This window comes from Leptonotus elevatus, chromosome 21 (assembly GCF_054856555.1).
Source record: "Leptonotus elevatus isolate MCC_2025b chromosome 21, RoL_Lele_1.0, whole genome shotgun sequence".
NCBI lineage: Eukaryota > Metazoa > Chordata > Actinopteri > Syngnathiformes > Syngnathidae > Leptonotus > Leptonotus elevatus.
In genome coordinates, this window is record NC_141259.1 from 720,527 (window position 1) to 745,677 (window position 25,151).

At 42.1% G+C, this 25,151-nt stretch overlaps 1 protein-coding gene and 1 long non-coding RNA gene across 5 annotated transcripts in view; one reads left to right on the forward strand and one right to left on the reverse strand.

The window, feature by feature from the left end:
* The window catches only part of LOC147155501 (dual specificity calcium/calmodulin-dependent 3',5'-cyclic nucleotide phosphodiesterase 1C-like), a 100,432-nt gene that overhangs the window by 832 nt on the left and 74,449 nt on the right, over nucleotides 1-25,151 (reverse strand). The window contains 4 exon segments of the mRNA XM_086066414.1: nucleotides 4,634-4,785; nucleotides 8,475-8,595; nucleotides 11,344-11,425; nucleotides 12,629-12,749. Of these exon segments, the coding sequence (XP_085922540.1) occupies nucleotides 4,634-4,785; nucleotides 8,475-8,595; nucleotides 11,344-11,425; nucleotides 12,629-12,749 (476 nt within the window).
* LOC147155502 (uncharacterized) lies at nucleotides 9,399-18,621 on the forward strand. 4 transcript variants are annotated; one of them, XR_015092170.1, is made up of 4 exons: nucleotides 9,399-9,571; nucleotides 9,717-9,850; nucleotides 17,551-17,690; nucleotides 17,773-18,621. It is a non-coding gene; the product is annotated as an uncharacterized LOC147155502 (long non-coding RNA). The 4 variants fall into 4 exon arrangements; XR_015092171.1 differs by lacking the exon at nucleotides 9,717-9,850; XR_015092172.1 differs by lacking the exons at nucleotides 9,399-9,571; nucleotides 9,717-9,850 and adding an exon at nucleotides 11,325-11,388.

Consider the following 25,151-nt stretch of genomic DNA (forward strand, 5'->3'; position numbering starts at 1 on the left):
GAAGGGACCTTGATGTTTGAACACACCAAATGTAAGTTTTATATCTGTTTACTAAATGACAGAAATAATGAGACTGATTTTTTTTAGACAATTTTTCATGAAATCCAAAGTTCATTATTATATCATGGGCATTTGACACCATTTTGGAAATAATTCTACAAACATCTCACAATATTTGGCAATGATTTTAATACTAATACCGTATTAATATTAGGGATGTTCGATACGAATACTCAAATCTTTAGTACTCACCACTACCGATACCAAGTGCCGATACCATCAGTTCTTATGATACATAAAATTAAAAAAGACAATGACAGATAAAATAAAATAAAAATAAGACCTATATATCCCAATTATAGCAAATTTCCTTATATTGCATGAAATTAATGGCAATTATATATTTTTTCTATTTGTTCAAAAAAAAAAATTTTCATAGAGCACACAATAGAATGAATTTAACAAAATAGATAAATAAAATGAAACAAATAAGACAGTGACTAGTACAAATAAGTCCCAATCAAAATATGCGGTTGTACAACTTATTTTTAAGGAATAGAGTGAAGCAAAGAATTCAATTTAGTAATATCTACCATGTTAAGAATTCCGAAAGGTGTTTTGTGTGTGATTTTTTAATTATATCTTGTTTTCAAATCCATGCTTTTAATTTGGATGGCTCCTCTGTATTTCCCTTTCCTGTTCCACGTTCTCCGTTCGTCATTCATCTCATACCAGTGCAGTAGTCAATGACGATATACTATATAGTATACAAAGATCTGTCTACACTTCAGAGCTAATTAAATTGTTGAGTACAACTGAAGACTTATGTGCTCTCTTACCGGAGCAGCCCCCCCTGTGGCGGTCAATAAATGCAAATAAATAAATAACTTTTAGTTCCTAACCGAAAAACGCCCACAAAAGCGGGGCCGATACCAGTATCGATATCCTTTTCGAGTACCAATACTGTGAAACGTGTCCTGGTATCAGACCAATACCGATACTTGGTATCGGTACACGCCCATCCTTAATAATAATAATAATTATAATAATAATAATAATGCAATTCTTATTATTTACAGGTGCCTTTCAGGGCACTCAAGGTCACCGTACAACATAATTAAAAGGGAACAAGCATCCATCCGTCTATTTTCAGATCCGCTTATTCCTCACGAGGGTTGCGGGTAGGCTGGTGCGTGACCCTGCTGTCTTCGGGCAGTAGGCGGGGTACACCCTGAACTGGTTGCCAGCCAGGGCACACACACATAGATGAACAACCAGTCACACTCACAATCACACAATTTAGACTCTCCAATATGTATTTCGGAACAATTTGGTCCTGAACTCCGCAAAGACAAAATAGGTTATTGTGGACTATAGAACAATCTAGAGGACAGCACACGCTCCATAATTCATACATGGGGATGTAGTGGAGCATGTGAACAGCATGTTCCAGGGAACCAAATCACAGGCTGACCTCACCTGGGCTCTGAACACCTCGTACTTAGTCAAGAAGGCCCAGCAAAGACTCTTCTTTCTGAGGAGGCTCAGGAAGGTTGGTCTACAATTCAGGTTAATGGCTAATGTTTACAAGAAACACCATCAAAAGCATCTTTTGTCTTGGGATGACAAACTGGTATAGCAGCTGCAGGGCCCAAGACAGAAATAACTTAACCCCAAAAAAAGAAAAAAAAAGAAGAAAAAAAAAGAAATAACTTGACCCGGGTGGTTAAAACAGCCCAGAGGATTATGTTAAATCCCATGCTAGACCTGGATGCTGCCCAACAGAGGAAGACCAGTAGCATTGCTACAAACCACGCACAAACTCAGGTATTACAATTATAGACCAGTCACCCTCATTTTTTTCCTTCTCTTAACATTTCCCTCTTGGAAATGTGTGTGCAGTCCACCTTGGCTGGATGATCTCTCTCTGTTTTTTACCCCCTTTACTAAACCTTTGACAATTCAAAAAGAGATTGCACTCTTTTGAAGTTAACAAGCCACCTCACCAGGATGTTAATGTTTTTCTAAGTAAAACAGAACCACGCGTTTATGGTATCAAAGTATTTTATCGGAAAGCATTATCTCCACCCCTACTGACATCTGAGCGTTTGGTTCAGACCTGCTGACTGCAGGTCAGTCTTATCAAGTCATAAAACAACATGAGATTGACCAGATGGCACCAGAACTTCCGGCAAATGTCACTTGAAATCCTGGTCAGTACGCTCCAGCCATTCTAGGAAGTTACACGTGACCAGAGTGCCTCCAAGTGGTCACAATCAGAACTGCCCTCACATGGAACTCTCACACACACTTTTACCACAAAGGAATCTTGCACATTTCACATGAAAATGATTCGGCACATACAAGTTGTTATGTCTATGAAGGAGAATGTCTTATGTATTTCAACAGGAATGATGATTGTAAACCCAGAGATTATTTAGTTAGTCAGAAAGAACGGAATGATCTCCTGATGCCTTATTAGTTGATAGGTGTAACGATAATGTTTTTTTGGGGGAAGAACTGACTTGCCAGCCTGAACAAATTAAATTTTTAGTTATAATTCTTTGATAATTTGGAGTTTAAAATTCTCTGATTTGGGTTGAGCCAAAAGAGGGAGGGCAGCCACACCCCTCTACCGGACACATCCCTCAACTTTAAAACAGCCGGCGCGAACCTCGGCTCGCTCTCTCGTTCTTGCTTCACCACCTTTTTTCCTTGCACCTTGTCTGATCCAGAACTGACAAAAGGACTCTCCGGTGCCATGCCACGCTTTTTCAACCCTGTGGTGCCTTTGTTTTCTGAGCGACCAAAGTTTCCCGGAGTCCAAGTCACAGTGCGCCACACGGGTTGTGGCCAGACAGACTTTCTGCACTTTCTTTTTTTTCTTTCTTTTTTGTGTGTTTTGTTCTAGTGCTGTCAAAGTTAAAGCGTTAATTGGTTAATTAATCACAAAAATCGCATTAATCATGAATTAATGCAGATTAATCGCACTATTAATTTTAACCATAGATTAGATTACGTTTAAGGTAGCACAGGTTGTGTTTGAGCAATTAACATAATTTCATGCATTAAACTAAAGCATTAAATGAATGTTTGCGTATCACATTTAGAATATTTGTTAATGTCAAATATCGGGGTAATTTTTTTACCATTTTAAATTATGCAAGTAATTAACTGATTAGAAAAAGAGGAGGATGAGCACATGCAGTGGATCAAAAGATGTTGAAGATTTCCTCATAACATTAAATGTCAAAAGAATTAACACATAACCGGAGAATTTTTTTTAGATAAAAAAGCAATTTATTACAAAGCGATTAATCGTGATTAATCAAAATTCTAAGATGTGATTAATCTGATAAAAAATATGTCATTTGACAGCTCTAGACGTCGCTGACAAATTTTTCCGGGACCCTGTGCATCAACTTGCTACCTGTTCCATCCTCCGAGCGTCCTGTCGCAGTGCAAGCTTGTTCAACGGCTTGTCTCCCTCGGGACGCAGGCACGCAGCGGATCTCGACCCCAGCACCTGGATTGGGTAGCTGAGACTCGGATCTCATCGCGCGCAGAGAGTATAACTCCGGCTAAAGCCTCCCGCACCTCATCTAATTTTTTTTCCTTGCCTTTTTGGGAGCAACTTTTTCTTCAATGGACCTCACTCCAGTAAATTGCACGCCTCATAGCCAATTTTACATATCGCTGGTGCAACTTCCATTTCAAATATCTCACAGATTTGGCAAGTCAAACCTTTTCTTTCTACCCCATTAAATTGTTCCTTTCTATGTTTTATTAACTTCATTTTTATTCATTTTCTTTTTACCGTAGGATAGTTAGGTAGGGAGTGTTTTTACAGTGACAGTAGTGAATAAATGCATGTTTTAAAAATTGTATTCCGTCTCAATCGTGTTTGTGTCCGAGTGGATCAGTAATTCTTTATTTAATACAAAGAACCATGAATATTGAATGTGGCGACTTCAGATTATGGATAAATAAATGAGGATTTTGATTTTATTCATTGTGTTTCTTCAAAAGTGAAAGTAAACAGAACATGGTGCCCCTATAGGCGATTGAGGGAATTATGACCTTGTCAAGCGCCGTTCAAATGATGAATTTTTCCAAAAAGACAACATCAATTATCGCTACACCAGGTCACCCATGTTTCCCTTCTCCAACACACCTGCTTCACATGATCAGGTCATCCTGATCATTTGAATCAGGTGTGTTGGAGGAGGAAAACATCTAAAACAGTGTTGTCCAAACTCGGTCCTCGAGGGCTGGCGTTCTGCAGGTTTTGGATGTTTCCCTTCTCCAACACCTGAAGTTCATCAAGCAAGCTGTGCAAAGTTTCAGTTGAAACAGGTGCGTTGGAGCATGGACCGAGTTTGGACATCACTGATCTAAAGGATCAGAATTGACCACCGCTGCATTATGACAACATCATTTTTGCTTCAAATACTGCCATACATACAGGGATCAGGCAGGATTAGCAAAAAAAAATTCCAGAAGTAGTTTTTTTGTACAGATTTGAAAATATCTGAAGAAAACACTAAAGAAGTTCGGTTGATTTCGTTGTCTACATTTTACAGGAACTTACAATAGTAGACCAACTATATTGATAAGAAGTCAATGTGAATACCTATAGCTGCCTGAGCCTTCCATGCCTCCCTGTTGCGATGAATTTCAAGGCTCCATGTGACCTTGAACATCCTGAAGTCCACAGGGGATAGACAACTGCTTTCAGAGCCAACATGCTTCACACTGGAATACTTTTCACCACCACCACCATTACTGTTGACAAGACAAATTATGATTTTTTTTGCACCTCTTAATTAGTAAAACACTTTGGTTCTCTGTTTGATGCTGGGCTATGTAACATGTCTGATGCATTTATACAAGACTGCTGCAACCTCACTTAAAATATCCAAACAATGTTGGACTTGTACCTTGTTTTAGAATAAATATACATAAGTTATCCCATATTTACTCGTATAAGCATTTATTCAGCGGTATACTTGTTTGAATTATGTGAGTTGGAGTTATCTGTGTTGAGAGCAGAGCCCCGGGGGAAGGATGCTCCTGCAGCTGCAGGGCAAACTGTGCCTAATCACAAGATAGCGGCTGAAACACTTTGCGGATAAACTGTTGAACTTTGACTGTTGAAACCTTCAGCGCCGAATAATGCCACGTCTGTATTATTATCTGCACAATGACTCATATCGTTGAAGGTTGCTAGTTAGTACTTTAGAGCAGCAACATTTGTGTCAACTAGGGAAAATCCTATTAAAAAGAGAGGACTCGGTGGAAGTGTGCCTCAGAGCGGGTAGGAGATTGTAATCTGTGCATATCTGTCCATTCTCCTCGAAAGGAAAAACAGTCTATTGTTTATTAAATGTTCTAGGTTGACTGAACCTGATACCTTTGCATAACATCCTGAAATAATTAAATGTAAAATTCCACAGATAAACAACTACTTAGATGAGTTCTGATATTTTATCTGGATTACTGTTACTCTATATTGGTCTGATGAGAGGTTCAAAAGAACCCCACAAGTTTAAAGGCATTTCCTATTAGCTGTAAGGCAACATGTTCACTTCAAGTATTTTGATCAATGCAAACTAATCCATGATCCCTGGCAGGGCCACCTTTATCACTTTACGTTCTTGGCATGGGTTGGCCAACCTGCAGGCGATTCTGTGCAACACAGTGATGTGCCAAAAGAAGTCTAAATAGTTTCATGTCATTCTGCCACTTGTTGAATTTTAGGTCAGTCATTTCATCGCAGCACCAGTTCACTAAGCCCGCTTTAGCGGGCCTCGCTTAATGCCAAAGGGCCTATTGGAAGGTATTAAACTCCACATTATTTTGCCATTTATTAATTTATCACCAATCATTGTGGCGTCCGTGGACCAAGAAAAACACGTTTTGAGCAGTGCGCATCGGTGGACCAAAAATAGTTTGAGAGCGTGGTGTGCAAAAGAAAGAACGGCATATAAAGGAGTGACATGATAACTAACTGTAGCTGATGGTGCCCAATAGTGTGCCGTACAAGTGCTATTTTTAGATTGCAAGGCCACGTGACGTCAGCAGCGTGAATTGGAAGGGGGTCAACATGGAAGTGCGCTCGCAGACGACCCATGCTAGTACTACTTGTTTTTGTTCTCGTTTATCCATCTATTTGCTACCGCTTATCCGGGGTCGCGTTGCGGGGGCAGCAGCTTTAGGAGGGAAGTCCAGACTTCCCTCTCCCCAGCCACTTCAACCAGCTTGTTCCTTGGCCAGCCGAGAGACATAGTCTCTCCAGCATGTCCTGGGCCGTCCCCGGGGCCTCCCGCCGGTGGGACATGCCCGGAACACCTCTCCAGGGAAGCGTCCAGGAGGCATCCGAACCAGATGCCCGAGCCACCTCAACTGGCTTCTTCTTTTTCTTCTCCTCAGCGGCTCGACCCTGAGTCCCTCCTGGATGACAAAGCTTCTCACCCTATCTTTAAGTGAGAGCCCGGACACCCTGCGGAGGAAACACATTTCGGCCGCTTGTTTATCCGGGATCTTTCAGTCACGACCCACAGCTTGTGACCATAGGTGAGGGTAGGAATGTAGATCGACCGGTAAATCAAGAGCTTTGCCTTTTGCCTCAGCTCCTTCTTCACCACACATTGACCGATACAGAGCCTGTTGATCTCCCGCTCCATCCTGCCCTCACTCGTGAACAAGACCCCAAGATACTTGAACTCCTCCACTTGGGGCAGGATCTCATCCCCGACTCAGAGAAGGCATGCCACTCTTTTCCGACTGAGGACCATGGTCACTGATTTGAAGGTGCTCATCTTCATCCCAACCGCTTCACACTCGGCTGCAAACCGCTCCAGTAAGAGTTGGAGATCACGGCTTTATGAAACCAACAGCACCACATCATCTGCAAAAAGCGGAGATGCAATGCTAAGGCAATGCAATGCCTCAGTGACTCATCACCTTATTGTGCTGGAGAGGTTTGCGTTCCCAGTGAGGGTTGGACTCCGCCAAGGCTGCCCTTTGTCACAGATTCTGTTCAGAACTTTTATGGACAGAATTGCTAGGCCCAGCCGAAGCGTTGAGGGGGTCCATTTTGGTGTTCTCGTTTATCTCAGAAAAAAACTGCTAAGTAAACATTGCTGCTATGGAACTTGCAGAAACGACTCCAGTAACTACGACCGTCCACTTATGAAGGATGTTTTTTTGTTTTTTTTTCGTTTCCCGGAGCCAAAAACTCAGAGGGATAAATGTGAACAGGTCTAGTTTGCGGACGTCCAAAAGACCAGTTTATCACCAGCGAAGCTTTTCATCTTCATATGTAGTAAATATTTTGTTGGGAGTCATGCTCCGACAGATGACAATCCTTTGCCAGCCACCAACCTGTCTCGAAGAGTTAAGCAATTTTCTTTCTTTATTTTGTTTTTTTTGTTTTACGTTTGGCCCTACCCCGCCTGCTGGACGCCAATAATGAATGACGAGGAAAAATGCTAAAATTGCTTTGCCACTGTTGTCCGGACCTGTCTTGCTTCCCGCCTGATTTTTTCTTCTTCTTTTTTTTGCCTTTCATATATAAATTGTGGCATTTTTCAGCCCTGTATACACACACTCAAGCCATCTCTTCAATTAAACATTAGTATTGTTCTTCAATGTCTATACCAGTGAATTTGGCACCAAGGACATCATTCTTTTACAAAATTAGTAGGTTTAGCTCAGTAGACATCTTTCTCGTAGACGGTTTACATGCGTCTAGCTGCTAGACCTTGCTCCAGCATAGCTGATATATAATCAGCTCATCAGCAAGCTCTGCATAAGCCAGTTGATTGGAATCAGCTGTGTTTGAGTAGGAAGCATCTTAAACCTGCAGGACTCCGTTTGCCGACCACTTGTCACCAAGAAAAGAAAAACTGTTTGTGACTATTAAAATGTCTGGTGAACGTCTTTGCAACGGTTTAAAGTTAAAGTACCACTGATTACCATACCCACCTAAGTGGGGCGAAACTCATTCTCCGCATTTGACCAATCCCCTGTGGGAGTGGTGAGCAGCAGCAGGGGCTGCTTTTGAGAATCTTTTAGTGATCTAACCCCCCAATTCCAACCATTAATGCTGAGTGTCAAGCAGGACCACAATGGGTCCCATTTTTATAGTCTTTGGATTGACCTGGCCAGGGATTGAACCCACAACCTCCCTGAGGTCTGACACTCTACCCCTAGGCCACTTAACTTGAAAGATTCAAGATCCATTTTTTTTGATATTCTGTCTTTTCCACCTGCATTTGGTTTATTTTAGGTCATTAAGTTGAAAGTTTGTTTCGACATGAATGGAATGATAATGTTTGAGTGTATAGTTATTTAGGATTTCACCATTTTGAATATTGGGTGTGGCTTAGTCATGCAATAAATGATACTGAATAGATAGGTGAATGAATGGAAGGATCAACAAATGGTTGGATAAATACATGGAAGTTTACCTGTAATGCTTGATGTTAGCCAATCCGGAGGTAGCTTCTTCTTCCATAAGCGGTGTCACAATCACCTCGATCATGTCACTCAGTACAGTGAATGTTGGCTCCACAATGAAGTCAATGAATCCTGCAGAAAATATTGAAGTTTAACTACGCTCCACTTCTGGTTCATTTTAATACAAATCAGGATGAACTGGTAGTGACAAGAGAAACAATGTATAGCCTAATATAGTGAACCGCCTATATTCATTGGTTATGTCCCGCCCTGTTGCGACTAGCAAAATGATGCAAGTAACTGATGCCCAATCAACAATGTTCCCTTTTATGTCATACACTTATTTGGTGTCTTTGGTTTGAGTGCTAGTTTAGAAAAAACTTGGTCTTTTATGATATAAATTTTGTCTCGAGTCCAGTTTTCCAATTTGCCATTCCGCAATTCTACTTTGCTTTCTTTTTACAAATTTCTTAGGGAAGATAACTCAATCTGATACACCAACACCTTTACAAAGCGATTGACAGTGTGCATTTTTTTTTCATGAGAAAACCAGCCCCCTAAAATACCAAAAATTTACTTTTTATCTATTTTTGGACTTTTATATAAGTTGCAATGCACAACATGTAAAGCCCACCAACAGAACTTTTTCTATGAGTACTTTGAACACTAATACCAAGGCAGTAATTTTGACTGCTTTCAGATCATAATTTCAAGAAAGAAAGAAAGAAAGAAAGAAAGAAAAGAAAGAAAGATGTGTCAATAGGACCCTTAAATATGTGTATATTGTATTCTAACATATATATATCATTACAATTTTAAAACACAAAAGGTGATCGAAAGTTAAGTATGTAACTATGGTTCTATGAGTCCCAAACAGCCGCCAGAGGCTTAACAGCACGGAAAGTGCCTTCGCGCATACGCAGTGTGAATGCATATCAAAGAGACACGTCACTAGGGCTGTCCCAAACTATTATTTTTCTCCCGATTAATCTATCGACTACCTTTACGATTAGTCGAATGATTAATTTTTTTGGACTAATTTAGCGATTATTTTTGTTTAAGGTATAAAAAAAACTTTTGAAATTGAATGAACAGTCACGGCTTTTAGGTAAGCATCATGATGTGTGAACATGAATGAGGTTTTTCTCTGTCTATGCATTACAGTGAAACAATGTGTGATTTGCTGTTATACTATTGTTTTTATGATTTATGTTAAATGTAAAGGGCTTTGTTACTGCTTTTTTATGTACTAGGTGTGGATGGATTGATTGAGAGGAAAGGACGTCTAGATGAAGAATTTGAATAGGCTAACAGAGTGGAACGAAAATAGGCAAAGGATTATTAAGAGAATTGTTTTGGTGGAAGAGACTCATTGTCGCGCATGATGGTAAGATAATTTTTTATACTCAATAATTTTCCAATCAGCCAATTAGCGTGAAAGACCGATCGGGAATTTATCGGGCTGGTACTTATCCTCGAGTAGGACTTCCGCTCGTCCCCGTAAGTTCCTGTAAATGTGGCCCGATTGGGAAGGCTCCTGCAGTGGAGACGCGCACATACATAAATTTACCCCGAAGTTCCTGTGGTGGAAACGCAGCTTTGGTCTTGCCTCACTGGCTCTATGACAGATGTCGCAAGTCTGGGACCACGTCCAGGATTTGTTGGGACCGTCCCGGTGGTACACGAAGGGTACCTGGGATGCTCCACGTAACGTTCTCTCCACCGCTCCCTCAAGCAGTTGCCCAGTCGTATGGCGAGAGCGATGAGTCCTCAGTTGCTCAGTAGCTGACAGCTAGCTTGTACTTTAATCGCGGGTCCAGGCTCCGGCGGAAAATACTACACAAAGCTGTGTCATCGAAACCACTTTCTGCTGCCAGTATGCGGAATTCAATGGAGTAGTCTGCAACAGAATTGTCTCCTTGGGCATAATCCATCAGTCTACTTCCAGCCTCCTTGCCCTTGACAGGATGATCAAAGACTCGGTTGAATTCAGCAAGGAAAGCCGGAAGCGAAGTGCGCAATACTAGTTTGGCATCGCTTACTGCCATAGCCCAAGTTGCTGCTCTACCCGTACGTAAACTCATCATGAATGCGACTTTGGTATTATCTTGAGAATAGGTAAGAGGTTGTTGGTAAAAAATTAAAGAGCAGTGTTGAATGAATTCACCGCACAACCCGGGCTCACCCCCATAGCGAGACGGATGTGGGAAACTTAATTTGTGAGGTGAGCCTCCCGATGAGTCCCTGGACAAAATATGCGCGGATAAATCATCAAACTGGGTTGCTAATGAATTTAGTGCCTCCCTAAGCTCAGTCAAGGACTGCTCATGACGTTCAATCAACTGTCTCTGGGAGGCAAGGGCATGGCACATCTTATTTGAGTCTGCGGGATCCATATTGTCGGACGATTCTGTTATGTTCAAGAGTTGGATCCCAAAAACGCAGACACAAATAATAGTTTGGACATTTATTTGTAAAACAAAGCCTCAACTGAAGGTGATGCAATCATCTAGGCTAACAGTGACATGGCAAAGAGAACAAAGGCTCTTGCATCAGCCAGGGCCAAACGCTAAACATGAAATGCCCAGTAAGTCGTTAACTAGACCAGAATCAGCGAGAAGGGATCGTGGATCAAGAGACGTAGAGCTAGGTAGCTAACTATCATTCATTGGGCTGTGGAGGCAAGCAGATGAATCGCCCAACAAACAGCATATGTCTTCCGCTGTTCCCTTTATAGTCTGTGGTCGCCTCTTATAGGCTGCTGATTACATTAGGCAGTTGCAACACAAAGGATACAGTCTGAGAGCACAAACATGACAGTAATAGTGTACCCTGAAATACTGAGAGGAATACCCCACCATATTCAAGTGTAAATTTTACCTATCTGGGATTGAGCCACTAAGGTCGATTTTCGGTCACAAAGAGGTGAGAATGGAAGGCCCCACTCTGCTTCTTTATCACCCTGAAAACAAACACAAATTAAACAGCGTTTACAGGAAGCCATCAAACATTGCATCCAGAAAATAATTTTTTTGTGTGTGAAAATGCCACTGCATTAAAGGAATACAATACTATAAAACTCACTAGGTATTGTGTGAAATGGTTAATTCCATGTCTTTCTGAAAAAATTGTCAATTTATGTTGAGCGATTAGAATTTTATTGTATTTTTTATGAAAATGTTTGCATTAAGTATCGACCATTTTGGACACGTGATCATTGTGACGTAACGGGTTAAACAAGCAAAGAATAACATGGCTGCCAATGACTACAAAGATACTCACGACGAATTATTGCGTCCCCCGGCAGACATCAAAGGTGGAATTACGCCCTATAGCAAAGAAACACTTCTTCAAAAGAAGTACAGCCACGGAGGACTCGTCAAAGATTTGTGTCAAGCCAAAAGTGGGGATGAAACTGGCCGATAAAGAATAAGGAGGACATATTCAGCTGGCCGGCTCAGAGCGAGACAAGTTAGGGACCGTCTGCAAGTTGCGTGTTACAGAGGCTCACTCAAGTTACAAGTCAAGTCACCATTGACATTGGTCACTTTGGAAATGTAAGTTGTGGACAGTCCTTAACCTGGACGGTAAACATCCGGATGACTTTCTCTCTGCTCGGCCAGCTATATGTTGTGTGCTCAGTGCACTTAAGCCAGCATTAGGAGAGGCCACCCACCACACAAAATGACATCAAACCTCACGTGCTGATGATTACTCTGATCAGAATTGGTGCAGTATTTGGGATAGAAGACGGCATTATTCGTGCACATTGCGTCTGCAAAGTCCCATTCAAATGAATGAAGGCGGCTGTCGTTTACGCACCAGATACGTCATCACGATCATGTGATCAGGATAATGGCGTTGCCCACGGTATGTTCATATTTTGATACTTAATCAGATTAAAATAAAATTCAGGGAATAAGTTGCCAGAGATATTTGCACTTTTATTCTTTATACACAATGCCTAATCGAATACTGGAAAATGAGTTATCAGTGGTGTGTTCTTTTAAATAGCAATTCACTATTTACTTTATTGACTTTTGATTGTTTAATTAGAAACTCATAATCATGTTCAGCATACATCATCACATGCAATCACAATAATTCAACTAAGACATCGAGAAACAATTAGCGTTATCCTTGCAGATGTTTTAGTGAGTAGTACTTGTCTGAAGAACTCTGCGAGAAGAGATGTGGTCCAGCGGTGGTGGAGGTCCCAGCATTTGGCTGGATGACTGATATCAGCAGTGTGCAGCAGAAGAGATAAAGTCTTTGGTTTGTCGATTCTGTGATTATAGTACCATCTGTTACTGCAAGACTTTTGACAGTTTTCTGTTTTACAATTAAATAATACAGTACAAGCTTTGCATTGCTCAGAAATCCAATACAGTGAACCACCACATTTTCAGTTTGGTAAATGGACTGCTTTTTATATAGCACTTTAACTACACCATATGGTGCCTGTTGACAGTCTTCTGCCCAGATTTAATTATAACTGTTTTGATTTTAGTTATAACTGTTTAGATTTAGTCATAACTGCTTTAACCTCCTCAGTAAAACTTGATGAGTATAATAATGTGACGGAATGTTTGAAGATTCTTCCTTCCTTTTCCCACGTAATTAGCCATCTGTTTTGGGGGAGAAAATGTGTTAAAAAGGATTCCTTTGTAAAGTTTTATTTGCTCCAAGGTGCCAGTTTGTCTGAGACCTAATATATTTCCACATCAATCGGCCATCTGTCAATGTATATTGAGTGCTGTCTGTCGTGGGAGAGGGGGTAGGGGTGGGGCTTAAGGGCAGGACTGGTGAGAAAGGGGCGAGGGGAGGGGTTTGGGGGGACCACTATGCTGAAAGTATAAGACGACTGCAATTGGGAGGGATCGACACACTTGCAAGAGGAACTGCAGCGTTTTGTCTGTAAACTTGTCTGTCGAGAAATTTCTGTAAAATAAATCCTTCGAAGGACCTGTTCACCGATCTCCAGTCTGTATTCAGAAATCAACATTCTCATTACCCGGAATAACACGAACACCCAGGAAAACAAAAGGATCGTTTTCCAACATGCCCAAAGCGCTTTACAAATTAAGCCTCACATTCACTCATTCACACACACATTCGATCACCAATGGCCGACTGCTGCCACGTAAGGCGCTGCCAGGTCCAATGAGAGAAAATCGGGATTCAGTGTCTTGCTCAAGGACACTTCGATATGGTCACCAGGGATGAGGATCAAACCCACAACCTTGGATTGGAGACGACCACTCAACCACTGAGCCATGCCACCCCTAGTTTGTTATTTACAAGTTCCCATACTTGCATTTTTTCACCCCGGTGAAACCAATCCTTAGCTAGTTGCTGAAAAACAAGTATTTGCTGAAAAACACAATTATTTGTGGAATTGTGGTCTTTCTACTAAGGATGTAAAGATCTCCAACATCACAATATGATACATAATCACAATATAAACCTCACAATACGGTAATTATCATGATATTGTGGGAAGGTTGGCAATATAAAATTAAATGTTTTCTCTTAGGATATTTTTCGGAGAGCTACTCAAAAGTTTTTCTGCCTTATATTCTCAAAATAATCAAGAATTAAATGAAAGCAAAGCCCATTGAGGAAAAAAAATCGTTGTGAAATGTAAACCTAACTTATTGTTTAGCCATTATTTCAATTAAGAATTTTACAATGGATATACCCCCCCCCCCCACACACACACGCCCACATACGCCAGTAACGTGCGGTCAGGCGCCTGGTGCCCCCGCTGGGTTGGGAGAGGCCCCACTAGTCGCTCCTCTTAACTCCCCTCACTAGTTTTGCACAATACACTTTGTAAATAGGCACATAACACAATTCTTGGGGGGATGGCATGGGGTAGGGTAGAGACACCGTCTTCACCCTGCAACTCCCCTCCAATTTTAATGCACTCCACAACTAGGAGGGGAGGGATGAGTCAGGGTGGGGAGCAATCACTTAGAGTAGACCGCAGTATTAAGCTGTGCTGGGGTCCCCCATCTGTTCCCCCGCCTCGCCACCATGCCCCCCTATTTTTTTTTATGCCCCACATACACTCACCAACACATCTCTGGGAAGCCGGTGGATCGGGAAGGGGGATATAATTTCCCTCTGCTCCATCTCACCTGCTCCCATTTTTAATGCACCACACGCACACACTTGTAAATACACTGGGTGGGGTCACATCCACTGTGTAGGGGTAGAGTTTGCCAGTCGGCGAGCTGGCAAACTCAGTAACAGGGTTAGTTGTCACTAGGCCACGCCGGCGTGACGACCTTTCCCCGCCGGACCTGGGGTTCGGAGGCGCCTCCTGTCTCCCAGTGCTCTCTTCCCCTCTTCCGTCCCACCACGCGGCTGGAGCGCTATCCGTCCCCTCTCCGGCACAAATTCCTGGGTACGGGGGTTCCCCGGGGTTTGCCTCCTGTTAATAATTTTGGGTCGGAGTTCAGGGGGCTGGCGGGGGTGAGGGGGTGCCTGGTGGGCCTGGGGGGAGCAGGGGCTGTGGGCCGGTGGGGTGCCTGGTGGGCCTGTCGTGCCCCGTTCTGCTGCGTTGGGCTGGGGCCGCGGGCCGTGTTGGGGTGGGCAGTCGCTCCGAGCTCCTGGGTTTGCTCTCTGGCCAGTGGCCCCAGCGGGGCCTGGGTGTTGTACCCTGGCATTGCCGAGGCCTGGGGGGTTGTGCTTGCCCTGTCCTGGCCGGGGTCGACGGCTCCCCTCTTTGGTGGAGGTTCTTCATGCATGCCAGATACGCTACACCAGCATCTACCGAAATTCAAACACAATCTGCTTCATCGCTGAATCAATGGGGGTTGATGTCTGTGGATCTCACTCTCCTTCATCTATCCTTCCTTCCTTTCTTTAGTCTTTCCTTTAGTCCCTTGAGGTAATACGAATACTGTGAAGTCAAACCAGTGGTCTCAAACATTCTTTTAATTTTATTGAGAATGATGGAGATTCAAATAAATAAAAATGAACAGTTAAAGTATATTAATGTAATATAAAGTTTATTTGATATGAATAAAAGTAGAAATTAAAATTAAACAAATAAAGAACGGAGAGGATGTAGAAAGTAAATAAATCTTGTAAGATAATTTTCAGATTGACAGGAGGAGACCACCTGTTGCGCCCGGAGCATTTAAGGAGTGGCACCATTGGTGTCACGTTAAAATAAGCCCTACAGTTAGCATAGCGTTAGCTAGCAGGACCTTGTTGCGCTCTTAAGTATCGCTGACAGCTGTGGAGTGATCAGCGTGCAGGGCAAGCTTCCAAAAGTTGAAGACACAGCCGGTAAAAGCAACATAATAAATGTAAAGTCTAGCAGAGATCGCGTTTGTTTAACGATAGCAATTGTTTGAGTGTGATTGATTGTTTGAATTTACACGTGTAAGTTAATATGATGAGAGGCACGGTGTTTAGGAGGATGGGTGTTGCTATAAGGGTGTTGGCTGCTGGCTAATTGTTAATTGCTTGAATTGATACGCTTGGTTTCTAGCCTGCCTTCAGTCACACATGGTGAAAAGTTTGTGATGATGATATTGAATTTAGCAGGAGTTGAATGAGGGCTTATTGGTATCATTGGTTGAGGTGTGAATGTTTACAGGATAAAAAAAAGGGAAAAAATAAGTTAGAGAAAAAAACATTTTGCAATTAAATGAGGTTTAAACATAATTTAGCTATGTGTTAAAAATTATGTAAATGAGTTTTAAAAATGAACTTAATGTATTTTTATTGAATGGATTATATTGATATAAAATTATTTGCATATAATATGGAATATTGATAAATTTTGCTAAATCCAGATGTTTTCAATGTGCTTGTTTGTAATATTTTGTACATATTGTGTTTTCTTGTTTGAAAGGTTTTTCACCTAATGGTCACCTAATGATCAATGCCTTGAAAAAATAAAGAGAAGAAAAGGAAAATTTGTCATTGAGTGAATCCCAGTTGGAATCTCTCTTTCAAGTTGGAGAAACTGCACTTAAATCAAATAACTTGACAAAATACTAATTTGTTGGAATTTAGATGCTTCTGGGGTTGGGAAAGATTCTGGTTTGTAAACCCTGTATTGGGTAGTGCCTGGCGATTCGATCTGTATCACGATTCGATTCTATGCCGATTAATCCCGATACAAATCTATAGATTGATTATTGCTATATTTGATATTTTACTCACATTTAGAATATACTAATCAGTAAACTTTTATGTGTACATTGTAAGATTTGTATGAAAATGTATTTGTTTATCTGAAACTTCAGGCTTATAAGCCACTGTATTTAATAAACAGGTTGCAGTCTGTTTCATGTTTGAAATAAAATATTAAGGGTTAGTGTTCCATTAATATAACATTCTTCCATGCTTAAAGTGTGAACCCTAACCCGACATTTTGTCTTGCCATCAAAAAGTGATGTTTAAAAATAGATTAGTCCGTATATTTAATCGATTTGAGAATTGTGCACTGTAGTATCGCGATATATTACCAAATAAATTTTTTAAACACCCGTAGTGGATAGTGCAGGCATGTTATCATGTGCCCTTTTTTTTTGCTTTGAGCACCTGCCCCTCTAAAGGTTACAGCACGCTCCTGACTTTAAAGGAACACATCTGATCACAATGTGAAAAAAATATGTTTATCTATACAGATAAAGACAGAGTAATGTCTTAGGAACAAAAGGATACCAACTATTTTAATGGAAAGGTGTTCAGCCTACAGAGGGCCTAATTGTACAGAAACAACAAAATCAGAGTGAAACAATGATGTGGCCGGCTAGTAAATTTTTCATAAAATTAATTTCTGCAACTCAAAATGCTTCTCAATATCTTGTGTGGCCCCCACATGCTTGTATGCATGCTTGACAACATCGTGGCATACTCCTAATGAGATGAGGGATGGTGTCTTGTGGCATGTCCTACCAAATCTGTGTAAGGGCATCCCTAAGTTCCTGTAAAGTCTGAGCAGCAAACTTGTGGTGCCTAATGGACCAAAACATAATGTCCTAAAGATGTACTATTTGGTTTAAGTCTGGGCGGGGATCATGAAAACCATTCAATTGTGTCAATTCTTTCATCCTCCAGGTACTACCGGCATATTCTTGCCACATGAGGCCGGGCATTATTGTGCATTAGGAGGAAACCAGGACCTACTGCACCAATGGGTTCAAGGATTTCATCTTGATACCCAATGAGAGTCAGACTACCTTTTCCTGCCAGTCGAGGTCTGTGCGTTCCTCCATGGATATTCTTCCCCAGACCATCACTGACCCACAGGCAGCATAATGTTCTCCTTGTCTTCTCCAGAATCTTGCACATCTATCACAGGTGTGAACCTGCTCTCGTCTGTGAAGAGTACAAGCGCCAGTGGTGGACAATTCTGGTGTTCTCTAGCAAATGTCAGTCAAGCTCCTGGGCAGTGAGCACAGGGCCAACGACAGGACGTCGGGCCCTCAGGCCACCTTCATGAAGTCTGTTTCTGTTTGTTTGGGCAGAGACATTCACACCAGTTGCCTGCTGGAGGTCATTCTGTACAGCTTAAGCAGTGCTCAACCTGTTCCGCCTATCACAAAGGAGTAGGTATCGGTCCTGCTGATGGGTTGAGAACCTTCTGTGGCCCTGTCCAGCTCTCCTAGAATAACTGCCAGTCTCCTTTCATGTTCTGGAGATTGTGCTGGGAGACACATTAAATCTTCTTGCTACAGCACATGTGATTGTGCCATCCTAAAAGGAGTTGGACAACCTGTGCAAGTCTGAAGGGTTAAGGAAATGCCTCATACTGACAGTAATGATAATGCCTCAAGCCAAAACCAGCATTTGTAGAAAAGCAGTCAAAAAAGATTAAGAGGAATAAACTTGGAATGACCTCCACATGTAAAACCAGTCCTGTTTTAGGGATTTTCTCATTGGTGCCACTCTAGTGCACTTGTTGTTAATATCATCATCATCAACACCAATACAGCTGAAAGTGATTAACAATGCCCTCTGCTACAAAACCGACCAAATAATTATCAGATCAGCAGCAGGGGAAGGAGATGCGTGGTGTGTGTCTGTCCCACACCGCGACCGTGGGTAATTAGCGTTCACGTGACAAGGAAGCGAGCGAGCGAGAGAGCTAGGTCGGGTGCGCGCGCAGGAAAAGCATATTGGATTTTTTTCCACACACGATTAATCATGCAGCTTTTCTAAAAGATTGTGTCAACATTGACCTGTCCTCTGTAAAGTGTTTAACTCTTTGACTGCCAAGCATTTTCAGAAAAGAGGATGTGTGGGTGCCAGTTGATTTAAGCATTTTGACTGATCTTTCAAGGTCCACAGAAAATTTTGTGTTTGGACTATGGAAACACAGATACTACCAAATGAAAGATTGAACTCTCAGTTTGTTTCTGCCTTATTCCGTTCTTCAGTAAACAACAATAGAAAATAGGTTAGTTTCACCCAAATGCTCTGTTTTGGACCAGAATACGGAGAAATCAAGCTTTTTGTGAAACAATATTATTTCATGCACTCCAGTGAATTTGACACCTTTTTTTTTCCATGAATGATGCCACAAACATCTAAACAGTGCTTTACTTCTGTAAAACACTACCACCAACAATGAAAAAGGGTTTTTTGACAGCGAAATACGTTTATTTACATTCAACAATGTAACAATTTGACAAAACAATTTGGCAAACTATTTACAAATGTGTGCAACTGTGGTACTATTTACAATTGTGTGGATGTTTCAACTACACAGTTTTTCTTTTTGTGAGGTATATTGTGTAAAACTCCCCTGTATGCAAGGGGACGCAGCAGGATTTGCACCACAGATTAGTTTCACTGCGATTGCCCCTTCGCGTGCACTTTCTTGCCTGCTTTTTTTTATCCGGGGAGTAGCAGGTATATACTGCAGTGTGTGTTTGGCCATGTTGTCATCAAGTCTACTCTCAGGATCATGATACGGTGACCTGGTGTTACGTCTGGCTTCCTCATGTCCTTCAGTTCCTATACCGGGTGGTAAGAGATGTTCTGATCCATCTTATCCATTCCATTCATGGTGGCATCGTAGTCCAGAAGCAGTGTTTTCTCCGTGATCAGACTGTACCCACTCCTTCGATGAATATGCATTGGACTCGGGGTACTCTTCATCGTCCGATTGAACGTCCGCCTGTGCAGAAGTGCTCGTTTTCCGGCGTTAGCATCGCTAGCCGGTGAGGCTTTACGACGCGATCGAAGCCACCGCGTCAACGCTTCCAACTTCGGCGTCAACGCTTCCAACTTCGGCGTCACCATCATCATCATCAATGTGCTCTTTAGCATTGGTCGATGCTTTTCGTCTTTGAAAAAAATGCTCAAGCGTGAGCTGCTTGCAACCGGTCGCCATTTTCGCCTCCTCAGCCATTCTCCCCTCAACACTCGAGCTCCGCCTCACGTCTTCTATTGACGCCTACCCGATCTTGTCCAAAGAGAGTCACCGCTGCCATCTAGTGCCCAAAAATAGTCATTATACTAACTCGACCTGCTTGATACTTTCAGCACAGCTTGCCAAGGCTTTCCTCCACAAGTTTAAAAAAAACAAAAAACATAGTGAAGGTCTTTTAACGTCTTTGGATTTTACTAAACTTTATTAAACGTTTTTGGTGGTCAAAGAGTTAATAAAAAAAAAAAACTTTTCAAAGGGTACTTTTTTTGAGAGAGGGCAGAGGGGCAAGGGTGTGAGCACCACTAGGGGTCTACATGTGCACGCCAGTGAATCCAGGGGTGGGTACACTCGGTCCTCGAGGGCGAGAATCCTGCAGGTTTTGGATGTTTCCCTTCTCCAACACAGCTGATATATGATCAGCTCATCAGCAAGCTCTGCATAAGCCTGATAACAATCCTGTTGATTGGAATCAGCTGCGTTGGAGCAAGGAAACCTGCAAAAAACCTGCAGGACTCCGGCCCTCGAGGACCGAGTTTGCCCACCACTGCCTTATTCTATACTTTTGGTGAGTCCACACATGTGGGTGTAACGTTTACAAATTATTGACCAATCCAAAGTGTTGAAAATGGCTTGTTATCTTTGATGATGCAACAATAATGGTTGAAAAACATAGTTTTGGTGTCCCCTAAAAAGGGATGACTTTTGGAGTCAGCGACATTTATATATACACTACCGTTCAAATGTTTGGAGTCATCAAGAAATTTCTTTATTTTTGAAAGAAAACTTTAAACTAATCAGAAATACACTCTATACATTGTTAATGTGGTAAATGACAATTCCAGCTGCAAATGTCTGGTTTTTAAGGCAATATCGACATAGTTGTAGAGTGTCCCATTTCCAGCAACTATCATGCCAGTGTTGTAAAGGTACAAAGTATTTGCTCATTGCGTCAGAAGGCTAATGGATAGGATTGTCAAAAGTACGAGCAGCACCGACTGCTCGGCAGACAGGATCCGGCAGCCAGGAGAGCCCACGCCACGACCTTGCTTACAATATAATAGAATGACTTTATTATCATTGCACAGAGTACAACGAAATTGAAGTATACTGTTGTTCGCAATGTGCCAGCAATTAAAAACATAGAACATATAAAATATATAAAACTAACAAATCAAGCAATTTAAGAAGAATATAAAATCTTACAATTAAATATACAACATTATCATTGCACAAAGTACAACGAAATTGAAGTATACTGTTGTTCGCAAGGTGCCAGCAATTAAAAACATAGAACATATAAAATATATAAAACTAACAAATCAGGCAATTTAAGAAGAATATAAAATCTTACAATTAAATATACAACATGAACAAAGGATGTATTTGTTGCTACTGGTATTTGAAACACCCCCCGATCATTATTAAGTGCCTCAATGACAGTCGAGGTAGGGTGAGAAGCTCGGTCATCCGGGAGGGACTCAGTGTCGAGCCGCCACTCCTCCGCGTTGAGAGGAACCAGTTGAGGTGGCTTGGGCATCTGGTTCGGATGCCTCCTGGATGCATCCCTAGAGAGGTGTTCCGGGCATGTCCCACCGGTGGGAGGCCCCGGGGACGACCCTGTTATGGTTGTGCTTTTATTGCGTTGTGTTTTTGTTATTTTCAGTCTCTGATTGAGTAGAGGGGCGTGTCCTCCTGCACCTCACCTGTTTTTCATTCACAAATCAACGCTTTATAAGGCCTGGAACTGCCGACACTCCTTGTTGGAGTATTGACCTTGCTACGTCCTCGCCCAAGAGCTTTATTCTGACTTTGTGTTCCAAATACCGATCCCTAGCTTCGTTTCTTGTTTCCAGTTTCTCAAGTGAGTCTTTTGCCACTTCGGCTTATTGCCTGAGTGCTTGTTAACCACGCGTTGAGCCTTTTTTGCTCCGTAGTTTTGTGTTGAGTCTTGAGTGATTGGTATCCACGTGTTGTTTTTCCCACGTCGCCTTTAGTTTATCCGCTTTGTATAGCTCGTTTTGTATTTAGTTTTTTCTTATTCCCGTTGTGATTCTACAGCCCTCGGGTGTACTTCTGTTACATTATTTTCCTTGCATATTTTTCCAGTGATTTTTTTTTAAACTGTTTTTCTCCTGGCTTCGTCCAGCGCTTTGTGTTGTAGAATTCCGTTGTGTACAATTCAATTTGTCAATCCACACCCTTTGTGTCTCTGCGTTTGTGGGATCCACTATCCGGTTATTCTAGAAATCATTACAGAATACTCTGACCATGGTTCCCGCAGAACACAAAGAGGTCGCCCTGGCTAGTCAGGTGCGCCGGGTGAGCCAACAGGAGACAACCATCACCGAACTTCAGGGGGTTCTCACCATGTTGGGTCGTTGGCTGGAGGAGTTGGTTGCTCGGATGGACCATTCAGGGAACCGGTCCTCTCACTCCCTGCACGCTACGGTGGTGAGCCCGGTGATTGTTGCCCCCTTTTTACACCAGCGCTTTGTGTTGTAGAATTCCGTTGTGTACAATTAAATATGTCAATCCACACCCTTTGTGTCTCTGCCTTTGTGGGATCCACTATCCGGTTATTCCGGAAATCATTACAGACCCAGGACACACTGGAGAGACTATGTCTTTCGGCTGGCCTGGGAATGCCTTGGAATTCCGTCAGAGGAGCTGGTTGAAGTGACTGGGGAGAGGGAAGTCTGGGCTTCCCTGCTAATGCTGCTGCCCCCGCGACCCAACCCCGGATAAGCGGTAGATGATGGATGGATGGGATTCGCATTAAAAACTATTCCTGAGTCATGTTTTTGCCATCGCCCTTTAATCCCTAAACTATTTTTCAGGGGTTAACCCTTAAACCCTAAAACTGTCTTTCGGGCATTTGCTCAAAAATGACATACCCAAAATAAAAAGAGGAAATCTCTGCAACCACAAGGTCTATTTGAATAATTATTGTGTCATAATATAGGGAACACTTGTGAGATGTGTAAATAGATGTGTAATACAGACAAATCGTTCCTGTGATGTGTTTGTAACGAATATTGCCAGTCACCCTCAATTTTTTTTGTTCTCCTTTCCTCAAACATTTCACTCTTGGAAATATGCGCGAGGTCAACCTGGGGTTGGGGTGAGAGATAGCAACTCATGCCACCAGGATGTGAATGTTTGCTTTTCACCCGCCAGAACCACGAGTTTATGGTACCAAAGTGTCTTATCGGGGGGCTCCATCCTCTCCCCTGTTGAGTTGTGGATTAACATCACGGATAAACCCCTAAACCAGATGGCCTGCTTGAACCCAGGTCATCACATTCCAGTGTTCTTGAAAGTTACATGTGACCACAGCGCCTTCAAGTGGGGACGATCGGAACTGCCCTCACTTGGAACACCTATGACCCACAAAGCATTCTTACATATTTCATCTAAAACATTTCATCACATACAAGTGAACTTACGCACAACTGAATGTTTCACACCATGTATGTTTTGTTTGTGTTTGGAAAAGAATGTCATATGCATTTCAACCTCAAGAAAGTTCTTAGTTACTCCGCAAAGAACGAAATTACCTCATGCCGCAGTATTAGTCGATATGTGTAACGATAACATGTTTTGCTTGGAAGAACTTGGCTTGCCAGCCTGACCAAATTTTAATTATTAGTTATTAATTCTTTAAATAATTTGGAGTTTAAAAAGTCTTGGAGTTGAGTCGAGTCAAAGAGGGAGGGTTCGGTTCTCCCTTCTTGAACACGCCCCGCAACTTAAAAACAGCCGGCGCGGCCTTTGTTCGTTCTCTCGTCTTCTACCGCTGTTCCTGTTTATCTTCCACCTTTTTCCCTCCGTCTGGCCCCGAACTGACAAAAGGAAGTCCTTTTGTCAGTTCGGGTCCCAGTGCCGTGCCACGTTCTCAACCACATGGCACCTTTGTTACCTGAACGACCAAGTGTCTCGGACTTGTTGATCGCACCGGAGGCGCCGTGCAACAAAGCCGGCACGCGCCCGCACTGTCAGACAGACACATCCTTTTTGTTTTTTCATTTTTCATATTTTCTTTTTTGTGTGTTCGTCCCACCCCTGCAACACAGCCGCAGACAAACTTTTACGTGACCCCGTTGGGACCCAGCAATCACAGTTGAATGGACACGCGCAAGTCCAGTGCGTCACTCCGCACCTGCTCTCAGTGTCCAATCAGACCAACCAGCGAGAACTGGTTCAACGGCTGATCCCCCTTGGGACGCAGACACGCAGCGAATCTTGGCCTTAGGAGCAGGTTTTGGCCAGCTGATACGCGGATCTTCCCGCGCGCCGAGAGGACAACTCTGAAGTCCTGACCGCACCTGAGTCAAGCTGTGTCGCCCTCGTCCGACTGCGGAACCACTTTTCATAATTTTTATTTTTACCTTGTTTTTTGGAGCAGGTTTTTCCTCTTTCTTCAACCAATCATCCCTCCGTCCGCTCGGTCCAACTGACTCCAGTAAGTTGCACGTCTCATAACCAATTTGACATATCGCTGGTGCAACTTCCATTTCAAAAATCTCACAGATGGCAAGTCAAACCTTTCCTTTCTACCTCGTTAAATTGTTATTTTCTTATTTCTATTAGTTTCACTTTATTTGATACTTTTTCTTTCCACCGTATGATAGTTAGGTAGACAGTATTGTGATTCTGTATGTGTAACCATAGTGAATAAATGCCTGTTTAAAAAAAAAATTGGGTTCAGTCTTGTGTCCGAGTGGATTAGTAATTATTTTAGTAATACAAAGAACCACAAACTTTGAATGTGGCGACTTCAGATTATGAATACATAAACGAAAATTTGGATTTTATTCGTTGTGTTTCTCCAAACTGAAAGTAAACAGAACGTGGTGCCCCTATAGGCGATTGGGGAAATTACGACTTCTTCAAGCACTGATCAAATTACTAATTCGTCCAAAAGACAACATCAATTATCGCTACATGTTCAAAGTCCGATTTGTTCAACCTCCAAAACATTTTTTCCCTTAGGAAATAATGTAAATGCAATGAATCCGTTCCCAAGGTCCAAAAACAGAAAATTCCAATTTTAATTTCTATTTATGTAAAAAACATGTGCACCCTGTACAGTTTTTAAACAATAAAAAATACCTTACTTTTTTTGTTGTGGTGTGATGGCACCAGTGGATGAAAAATCCTGTGTTAATGCATGCTTTACTTTTAGTGTATTTTACATTGGGCACATTGTTAGACTACTAAGGGATCCTTGTGCGCTGTTTAACATCAGGCACGTTGTTGAACAGCTAAGGGGGTCCTTGTG